The following is an 11665-nucleotide window of genomic DNA, read 5'->3' as shown; positions in this document are numbered from 1 at the left end:
TTGTTGGTAGAAGGCAGCTTATTGGTGCCCAACTTGTAGCAGCAATCAGATTCAGTGTGCCCCAACTTCTTACAGTGGGTTCATGTAAGCTTGCTAGGTAGTCCTTCTTCGGGCGAGTCAAGCCTGAGGGGTACCAGGTGGCACTATGTGCTTTTGAGATGTGCTGTGGGACTGGTTGTAGGTTTCATTTGAATCAGCCATATGGCAGGCTTACATAAGTGTTGTGGGCTGCTTGTCATTGAGATACACGGCAAGGGGCCCAGGAACACATTGGAAAAGATCCTCCAGCATGGTCCGATTGAATAGATCCTCAAATGTAGTGCACGACAGGGAGTCGAACCAGCATGTACCAGACTGGGTCTTGTGACGGGCCCATTCAGTCCAGGACCAGCCGACTTCCTTAGCAAGACCTCAGAACTGCTGTCTTGACTGAGAGAGTTATCTGCAGGTGACAACACACAGAATAACAACAGCACCTTCTTGTTTACCAACACCAATGAGTTAAGATGGTGGCTACAGGGTCGCGGGCAACCCCTTCAAAATGGCGGACAAATCACATGACCATATACAGCTGATGGCAAACAAACAATGGTTCTACTAGGAGCGAGTTGGTGGGGGTCGCCGATTGGTGGAGGAATACAAATTTCCCACCTTTCTTCACTATGTTATTACAATACAATAGAACAAAACACTTGAATTCCTCTTCCAAACAAATGAGGCTTATGTGGTAATGCAAGTTTTAACTTAAAATACCACAAATGCGAGTTACTTTACGTTGTAAAGACAGAAAACGAATTTGTTATGATTTTCTCTCTTTTTTTTCTTTCTCGACGCCGTAATTAATTCCTACTCTTTGTCGCCATGCTCACTGCAGGGCCCTTCACGATACAAAGGAATGGACACGTGACATTTTTACTGGCCTGATTTACGTTAATGTAAAAGGCAAATTATGAAATTAAACACTGATACAGTTATTTACGATATTAATGGAAAAGAAATTTAATAATTTTGCACGAAGGAAAGCAATTCTCTTTATGATGCTCAATTGGTGGCCTTCTCTCTAGGGTTTCCACTTGTTGCTTTGTGATAATGGCCTAGGGACTTGTAAATTGTCCATTCTGTCTTATGAGAGAAACACTAGGCACACGCCCTCCCAATTAGTCATGCAATAGCTATCTAGTTCAAAAATTTAATATTGTGCATTATTCATTGGCCAGGCAAATAGCAAAATATTAAATCTTGACTCGGTAACTCACTGCGACCTTGAGTGTAATGCGGCCCTGACTCGGTATCTTTTTGACTTATGCAGTTTCTGAATTTTTCATTAGTAAACTGTAAACACATTCATTTACTGCACATTTTCCTACCTACTCTATCTTCTTTATATATCAATGATATTAATTTTACTTACTTGGCCTGTGTCCTTCTTTTCTTGGGAGAATATTGCATAAAATTAGTATGATCTGACTTTTATCTTTGAATTAATTCGTATTTAATTTTCCAAGTTCTTTATATCTCTGTGGGATAGCTAGCAAAAGCTAATTAATAATTAAAGAGATCGTAGCAAGGTATTGCCAGTGTTATGTGGGTCCTTCAGCTAATGAGTTTAATTATTATTTACTTTGATTTATATTGCCTTGCTTTACCTAAGACCCACGTAATTCTGTCAATTAAAGATAAACTTACCTCTAAAGGACAGATAGTGAATAGTTCAGGTCACCGGTTAACACTCGTTAACAAAGAATAGAGGTTTATTCATAACCACAGGAATGAATTCAGCAAACTTTCTGGAACACTAGTTTCAGCAAAACAAGGAAATTAAATAAAGTGAATGGATTATTTACAGGAGCTAACAGCAGCTCAGAATAATGGTCCAACTTAGGACACACTTCAGTGCTACATAGAATGAACACAGCAGAGTTTGGCTTTTGAGATGCTGTATCAGGAATTTACTGCAAGGTCGAATTAAAGCTTTTTGACACTAATGATGCAGATTCTTCTCCCAGAAAGAGGATGTTGCACAGCCCCAAAGCGTACTTAATTCTGGAAAAAGACGTATCCAGATAATCATCTTGTATTACAGAAACTCTCACTTGTCATTACTAATCACAAGAAGTTGATTCTTAGTTCAAAAATAACACGTTTAACACCATGGAGGATAAATTATGTGACAACAATAATTGTACCTTAGATAATTTCATAAATTGGATATGTTTTACACTTAGTCAGTGACAACAAAAATGCAGTTGAAGGGAAGGAGAGCTGGGAGTAATTTGTCACAATCAGACTTACCTCTGGGGGAGATAATACAATGATCAGATGTATTAGTTTCCTTGGTCCGTTTGGAGTAACAATTTTCTCCCTCGCGTTCAGAGAGGGACAGAGAGACAAAGGCAGGTTAGTGGACCGGCCAAGATGCATCTTGCCTCGTCGAGGTCTCAGCTCAGAGTCTGTAGATGCCAGTTGTCTCGGGTTGCAGCTGTTTTCGAACTCCTCTTGCCCAGGTTCTGACCTGAAGGGACAAAAGACTCACCAGTACAAAGGTCACAGAAAAGTCAGCTTAAGGTACAGTCTATCTAAGGTCTGTGCTAGCAAAACCTATCCCTTCTTATATCCCTCTGAACTAAAATTCTTACCCCTTTGACGGTTGGGATCTGTTCAAAACAACTCCTGCCTGCTTGCTTCTTCCTACATCATACGCCCTCTTACTTTAACAAAGATAATTTCTTGTGTTCGATTAAAGCAAGGAAGAGAGAGGCGAACAGAAATTTTAGATAATATTTATATATTATATATATATATATATATATATATATATATATATCAGATATATATATATATATATATAAAAACGCCCAAAAAACAAAAATGTATAAAGTAAAGGCTGTATTTTAGAGACCAAACTATCTCTCTCCTCAGGCAAAAAGTGAATGAGAAAAAGTTACATAAAAGCAGTATTTATACCAGAAGGTCTATAGGTCAGCCTTTACTTCACTCCAGTTGACATTTTCTCTTTAATCTTCTTAATCGCTGGTTGGAGGAAGATTTTATCTATAATATCTGAATCCCAGGCACCTCTTCCAAAGTTCATCGTATTTCTTTGTTTAATCAAGGCTGATTCCACCGTATGGCTTTTGAACCGACAAGTGCTGTTATAAATTATATAAGACATATTCCAGATTATTTTGTGATTATGGTTATTTATGTGGTTAAAAATAGCTGAGCTCTGTTGTCCGTACCTAATTGAACGTTTATGCTGTATTAATCTCTGGGGGAGTGATTTGCCTATAAAACCAATATAAGATTGGTCACAACTGAGGCAAGGGATTTCGTAAACTCCTGTGTCTTTGGAGTTTACGAAACCCCTTGTCTTGATTTTGACCAATCTTAAATCAGTTTTACAGGCAAATCACTCCCCCAGAAATTAATACAGCATAAACATTTAGTTAGGTACGGACAACAGAGCTCAGCGATTTTTAACCATATAAATAACCATAATCACGGAATAATCTGGAATTTTTCTCGTATAATTTATACCATCACTTGTCGGTTCAAAAGCCAGATGGTGGAATCATCCTTGATTAAACAAAGAAATGCAATGAATCTCTCGACAGGAGCTTGGGGTTCAGATATTTTATAGATAAAATCTTCCTCCAACCAGCGATTAAGAAGATTAAAAAGAAATTGTCAACTGGAGTGACGTAATGGCTGACCTATAGACCTTCTGGTATAAATACCGCTTTTATGTAACTTTTTCTCATCCACTATTTGCCTGAGGAGAGAGACAGTTTGGTCTGTGAAATATAGCCTTTACATTCTACATTTTGGCGTTTTTATGGGCTCCTTATACGAGTTTTGAGATGAATTCTGTTTTAACTGAAAATATTTTGATGAATTCTGTTTTAATATATATAAAATATTTATATATCTCATATATATATATATATATATATATATATATATATATATATATATATATATATATATATATATATATATATTTATATATATATATATATATATATATATATATATATATATATATATATATATATATATATATATATGTGTGTGTGTATGCATATATGCGCTGAGTTGCACATTTTTATCATATTTTAAAGGTAAATAGTTGCAATTTACCGAAAAGAGTTGAAAAAAGTTAAATAACGAAAATTAAAGATAAAAATAGTTATTTGATACTTGCCAAACAAAAATTTGTATATCTGTTGTCAGAAGATATTCGCCTAAATTGTAAGACACATGAATCTCTATATCCGAATTAAACTTTCCTTTCCTTTCCAGTTATATAAAGCTAAATTTCTTTTATGCCGGCTATTGCCCTTTTGAAATAAGATTCTGTATAAAAACTTGCCTAACTTTATATTTATTGATGGGTTTCTATAATATTACTTTTCATGCTAGGATACTCATTTTTTTGTTTTCGAAACTTGGATTACTTTACATTGTGACAGTTCATTCTAAAAGACAAATGCTAAAAATAAAAAGTAAAAATGACGATTGACATTATCCAATGAAAATATTTCTTTGAACTGCTTGTGAAAGAATATTCGCTTAAAATAAAGTAATGTAGGTATATGTTCTCTTGCGCCGTGCAAAACTTTGATAAATTTCCTTTCAGTAAGTAGTATTTTTGCTTTTGTGTCAGCTGTTGCGCAGCTAAGCGCAATTTTTAACGGTATATATTCGTTATCCGTATATCTTTAAAATTATCATTTACCACTAGTAATTGTTTTCATTTACTTATTTTTACCTACACCTTCGTGTTACCCACACTTATTTACAGTCAGAAAGCCTTGAACTTAACACGTAATGTACATTATGTACTTATATTATCATTATGTTGTAGCTGCATGTATTGAATCACTAGTACATATACTGTATAATGCATATGCTTTGCCTGTAATATTTCTAAAAAAAAAAAAAAAAACCTTGTCAAGGCTAAAACCAACACAATCATAATTAGAACATTTTTTAACTTGGTGTTCTTTTATTCAATTTTGCATGTAATATTTTTTTTCTGGTAAGTCTGTGTAATTTCTAGCTCCCAGGTGACGAGGCATAAGATTAGAGTATTCCTGTTTATTTTCAAGTGAAATCAGATATTGAAAGCTGTCAGAAAAAAGATCAAATATTGAAATGAGCTGCAGCTGGTTACAACGAGACCCCAGAAGCCGTCGGAGTGAGCCAGTCGAAAATGATTTAAACAGATGAGCAGTGTTTTTTCGTCTCGGTTGCTGTTATATAAATACCGTTTTACTTGGTTTCCATTATTACAGAGTTCCTGTGGAAAGTTTATAGTAATAAAATATTAGGAATATAATTCTTAAATGCAAATATGCAATAGTTTTAGTAGGCTGAAGCCATGGAATAATGAAAATTAGGAATTGGTGTATCGAATTACAATGAAAGAAAACTGAAACTGCTAAGATGAAGTTACCTTAAGAACTCGGCTATTCAGAACTTTGTCAGGTCAGTGCAAAACATCTTTATGAAGTTCGAAACGCGGCATATCATCGCTGAAAGAAATTTGTTCACGCCGTTCTAAAATATCCAGTCTCCATGCGTTTTATGTATACAGAAGAGGCAGTCAGATATCTGACTTGCAATCCCGTGAAAAGAGTGTCGATGTGTGATCTTTATTAATTGCATCGCTTAAGTTTGTTACCCAAAAATATTGCAACGTTTCGGTTGCAGGTTTTATTCGCATCCCGTAACTTGGATTTGTCGCGTGATAGTTTTACATCATTCTGGTGTCACTTTTGAGTTCCAATTATTTTGAAATGCGATTTAGGTGTGACTTTGAAAGCCTGATATATTTTACAATTTCATTTTGACGTAAGAAAAATGATAGTAGCTCTTTGCATCTTCCCTATTTTTCTCGTATTCATTTTGTTTAGAGGATCAATAATTCCTCATATCTGCTTTGTTAACGGAGTTATTGTTTTTATTTTTTTATTTTTATTTTCCAGTTATCGACAGCTGGAATGTAAGGGCCGGTTGTTTTCATGGTTTACTTGGATGTTTATATAAACGATAAAATGCATTATTTCTTTTTATCGAAAATGGTTTTCGAATCACTGACATTTGATAGAGAAATTGATAAGTGTAACAATGACAACTTTTAGAAAGAAATAAGATTTGAATAAAAAAGATATTGAATCACCACAGGATTGCAATGGCCAGAACCTCCATAGCTTTTTTATTTTATTTGTAACGGAAACAAGAGGAAGCGGAGTCCATTACGTCCGGAAGAAGGGAGGACGCTTTGGCAGGATTAATGAGGCGAGAGAGGGTTCGGGGTCCTTGCTTCCTTCCGGTGGGATTCGTTCAACTTGTACAGTTCCGAGATCAACATCCGCTGGATGACTGTCGGAAATCATTGTGGCCTAGGAATTCGGTTATCAACAACTGCAGGCTGTTTACTGGAATTTTTCGAGTTTTATCGATAACTTCAAGTGTCAGGTCGTATATCCGCCGCTTTTGCGTTGATCTTTAGCCATGTTAAGAAAGTTTAAGAATTGCTACAAGTTCGAACACATTTTGAGAGACGATTGAATTGTACGTTTGCATTGGAAGACTCCAAAATCCTACGTCGTAAGCCAAATTCGATTAGGTTCTTAAATCCTACATCTTGAGTCATAATAGAAGTTTTCGGAATCGTACATCTTCAGCCACATTTAGTGAGGTTAGGTTTTATAAACCTCATTAATTCCTACACTTTCAGTTCCTAAATAATATGGCGTCTACACCGTCGATATTAGGAGATGCTGCTCGTCTCTGCACCTTCATCCAAAGTAAAGGAGTGACGAAGGACTGCATCTTCATTGTACTTTTCCACCCATTAAAGGGAGATCTTATATCCTGCACTTTTAACCTGTATGCAAAGTGGTTTCCACATGCTGTATCTTCATATGATTCAGAGGCGAGTTTCTGTCTAGACCCTTTTGATCCTATACAAAAACAAGTTTTCATATCCTGGACACTGATCCTATACAGAAGCCTGTTTATGTGTGTGCTCCTTGAACCTAATCGAAAATGATCTTTAATATCTTGGTCTCTAATCCAGTACAGAAGCAGGGATTTATAGCTTGAACTGTTGTCCTATACGGAAGTATCCTCCGCTATACCGAAGTAACTTTTTATATTCTGCACCTGCTCAAGTGAGTTGTTATACCCTGCACTATGCGGATGTGAATTTTTATAGCTTGCACTATTCAGAGGCGAGATGCTATATCCCTACATATACAGAGGCAAGTTTTTGTATACTTCACTATATAGAAGCGAGTTTCAACTTCCTACACCTTGACTAGAGTCTAAACAGAGGAGTGTTTTTATAGCTCTTAAGCCTACTCTGCCCCTTCGAGGAAGGTAACAGAAATTTACTAATGGCCCTCGTTTTTCCTTCTTCCTTTTCAGATAAACTAAAAGCAGAGATGGCGATTCACGTTCATCTGGACACCCTGAAACGCGTGGAGATCTTCCAGAACACGGAAGCTGGATTTCTGTGCGAACTGGTGCTTCATTTGCGGCCTGTTCTCTTCTCTCCAGGGGATTACATCTGCAGGAAAGGTAAGGAAGCATGTGTCAAGATACAGTGTCTCCCTATTCTTTCTCCTTCCTCCTCGGAATACTGCTAAGATTTCCCTATTCTCTCTCCCATTCCTCACCAGATTACCCCCGGAGAAGTTTCTAGGCTTTCCTCTGAGAAATTCATATTTCCCCTTTCTTCTCTGCACTATTCCTAAGAATTCACCATTGATTAACCTTTCATTCACAGAGTACTCGCAAGAATTCCTTATTCTTAACCCCCTTCCGTGTCCAGGTTATTCATAAGAATTCCATATTCTTTCCCCATTCTCGAGACTTCCTCTCGATTTTCGATGAGCTGTGTCGGGTAGGAGAGAAAATTGGAGGAGGAGGACAGGTAGAAACGTTAACAAGAAGAAGATGGGTAACTTCAGGAGCAAATAGCGGATGAGGGGAAAGCGCAGAGAGAGAGAGAGAGAGAGAGAGAGAGAGAGAGAGAGGAGGGCTGACTATTTATTAGAATTTCAGGGAAAACAAAAGAATGATAGAATTTTCAGCAGTAGAGTGAAAATCTAGAAAAAGGGGCAGATGGGTTTAACAGCTGTTTCTGGACACGTACATGTACTGGAGCAACTGACAAATAGAGAACTTTTTACTGAATAAGTGTCCTCGAGTCTTAGCATTGCCATTTGTGTATTACAAACTGTAGGATTTAAGTGTTGATAACTATTACCAACTGTTTATTTGTCTGAACAATATTAAATAATAATAATAATAATAATAATAATAATAATAATAATAATAATAATAATAATAACAGTTTTCCATAGCCCAGAAAGTAAAATTGTCATTGATTTTGCTCTCGTCTTTTTGTATCTTCCCAGCTGAATTTCCATTTCCTTTTCTTCAAATTGACTCTTTTTTTTTTTTCCCTTTCATCTCATCCTGTTCTGCTTTTGCCTTCTTTTCTTTTTTTCTTTTTATTGTCAGTATACTTGTGGGGTGCCTTTTGTTTGAATGGAATTTTTCTTAGCACGGAACATAAGGATTTTACCGACCTGTTGGGATAGAATTGTATTTTACTCTCATCTCTCTCTCTCTCTCTCTCTCTCTCTCTCTCTCTCTCTCTCTCAACGTGTGTAAACAGAACAATGTTATAACTAGGATTGATCAAGACTATTGAGTTATAAGAGTTAACTATATAAATGTTGACCTAGAGAGTTCCGTACTAAACGTGGTTTGCGGGGTTACCAAGGTAACCACTGAGCTTTATGAGTTATTCAGGGAACTGGTAATTTGAAGCATTCCGGGTAAATGGTTTTTTGACGAGAGTGAAACAGAAAAGTCGCGATCTGCAGGAGTTATCCAGTCTATCTGGTTCGAGAATTTACCATCTAAACCTGATCTTGTGGATAAATCCAGATAAACTTACAAAAAATTATCAGTGTATCAAAATAATAATAATAATAATAATAATAATAATAATAATAATAATAATAATAATAATAATAATAATAATAATAATAATAATAATTACCAAACATTAGCATGAAGAATTTTAATAGCTTTAAGAAATAAATGATAGTGATGTACAGTATAACTTCATTGGTGCTAGTATCGATAATTAACAAGGGCAGATTCTTTCATAATAGTGTTAATAGGTTAAATAAAAGTAATTAAAAGATAATGAATACAGCCATACTTATACTGTGTGAATGTAAAAAGATTAGGCCAAACGGTGTGCCCATTTCATTACCAGACCCCTAATTCATCACAAAGAAATTACAGCTGTACTTCTGAGTTACCTGAATTCCACCGAAGTCTGTAGGATGACTATAGACTCGCCTCCAACTTACCGTAGAGTTTCTGCAGTTAATTAAACGCCTCTCCTGGTTTCTTAAGAAAACTTATCCCTCGTCAAATGAGGTCCTGGCTCTCGTGTGACGACCAGGGTTTATCTCGTTAGGTTTGTGTGAACCTCTTAATCTAATATCCTTGAAGGATTGTATATTCTTGTGTTTATATATATATATATATATATATATATATATATATATATATATATATATATATATATATATATATATATATATATATATATATACATATATAGTATATATATATATAATATGTATGTATATAATATAAATATATATTATATATATGTATATATGTTATGTATGTGTGTGCGTGTGCTTGTGTGTGTAAAACAGTGCTGGTGCTTACTATGTACTTCACATGATCGTCATGAAGAAACTGTCTGAGAAGCTTGAAGGCACGGGAAAAGTATGAATACGTATGCCAAGAAAAACACAATGCTATGACTACTGAGATTATGTTTTGGGAATGGTGAACTTATAGCGATTAGAAGTTTTTATGAGTAGATAATATACTGAAATGTATGGGCGGGAGATAACTGGTGTTGTGTAAAACTGGTTATAATTAATGGTCAAAATAAGTCGAAATTAGGGAGAAAAGACGCTAAAGTGATTAGAAAGGAGATTTTTTTTATTTTTGGAGTGTTCATCGTCGATAGCGAAGAAAAATGACTGAGTGTGGAAAGAGTTAGGGGTTTTTTAAGAAAATTGAAAGCGCAAAAATTAGTCAAAAGATTGTTACAAAGTAGATGGAAAACCAGGGATCTCATGACCAAGGCTTTATCGATGAAGTTCGAATGGACCTGTTCGTCTCTCCGAAATTTGGGAGTAGCTTTAACAGATCGAATGAGAGAAGGGATGAATCACGGGGTAAATGGATTATGAAAAGCTTCATACTAGGGATTTGTGAAGACTTAAGTATTTATCATTTTATTTAAGTAAATAAGCTGAAGTGTCTCCGTCAGGAGAGTTAGAGTGATGTGAGGAGCACAGAGATGTGACAAAGAAGCTAGTATAAGCTCCGTCAGGAGAGTTAGAGTGATGTGAGAAACACAGAGATGTGACAAAGATTCTGTTATAAGCTCCGTCAGGAGAGTTAGAATGATGTGAGAAACACAGAGATGTGACAAAGATGCTAGTATAAGCTCCGTCAGGAGAGTTAGAGTGATGTGAGGAGCACAGAGATATGACAAAGATGCTAGTATAAGCGTAGGCGAAAATATGTGTTCAAGGCTTTTGAGGTGATTTGGCCCGGCACTAATTCCATGGGAAGATTTTCAGGTAAAAACCTGAAATATTTTAGAATTCTTAGATGAAAGGAGTGTAGAATGACCATAAACGTGATGAATTGACGGAAGGCAGTAGGGTTAGAATTATTATCTAGAAGCATGAGTGTCCAGACGAGGTTGAAGTGCAGTATATTTAGGGGGCGGACACGCGGTTGATGAGGATTTTGTTGATGTGTGGCTTAAATGTGAAGTTGTGGAGTCCTGGACGTGGCTGCTCCTCTTTGATCAGCAACTATGTGATCTTAGAGGTTTGTGAGGTGATTTGGATGAGGGAAAGATTCTGAAAAAATTGGTGAGAGCAACGGTCGTTCCACTGCCTAAAGGTAAAAGCATTGTAAGGATCACTTAACGAGACTACTGAAATGAGCACTTTATGTAGTATGTAAAACATGACCTTGATTAAAAGGTTGAGAAATAAAAAGTTACATAGAGGAAGTGGCAAAAGTAGAGAGTAAGTGAAAGGAGTGTTATAGTCATGGGGGGAAAGTAAAGAGAGCGAAAGGTTAAATAAAAAAAAGTATCCAATTCGAAACAGTTAGGAGTGAGGAGAGGAAGACATGCAATTCACTGCTTAGATGCTGTGAAGGAGGTATTCGAATGGAAGGTACTTGAAATAAAAAAAGAAAAAGAATCAACGTATGCAGGATAGAGTGAATGACTGTAAGGGTTGAATTAGATTCGTTACAGGCACGTGAGCTTGCGGTGTAGTTTTAAGATGTAGCTGATGCTGTGAAATGTCTATAAAGTTTCAGCAGTTAAAGTGACTTTGGCCATTATGTTTTTTCTCTGTAGCCGCCCTCTTTAGTAGGAAATAACACGCACACACATACAGTATACTGTATATGTATGTATGTGTGTGCACATACATATATATATGTAAGTATGTATGTATGCATCTGTGTGTGTATATATATATATATATATATGTATGTAGATATAGATTTAAATATA

At 35.9% G+C, this 11665-nt stretch overlaps 1 protein-coding gene across 6 annotated transcripts in view; it reads left to right on the top strand.

The window, feature by feature from the left end:
* LOC136846465 (cyclic nucleotide-gated channel alpha-3) overlaps positions 1-11665 on the top strand; it is a 995562-nt gene that overhangs the window by 951458 nt on the left and 32439 nt on the right. For all 6 annotated transcript variants that reach the window (XM_067117263.1, XM_067117264.1, XM_067117265.1 and 3 more), the window contains one exon: positions 7438-7590. In XM_067117263.1, the coding sequence (XP_066973364.1) occupies positions 7438-7590 (153 nt within the window). The remainder of the gene's footprint in view (positions 1-7437; positions 7591-11665) is intronic.

The sequence above is a fragment of the Macrobrachium rosenbergii genome, chromosome 15 (assembly GCF_040412425.1).
Source record: "Macrobrachium rosenbergii isolate ZJJX-2024 chromosome 15, ASM4041242v1, whole genome shotgun sequence".
NCBI classification, from domain to species: domain Eukaryota; kingdom Metazoa; phylum Arthropoda; class Malacostraca; order Decapoda; family Palaemonidae; genus Macrobrachium; species Macrobrachium rosenbergii.
This window is presented reverse-complemented; position numbering and strand designations above follow the sequence as displayed.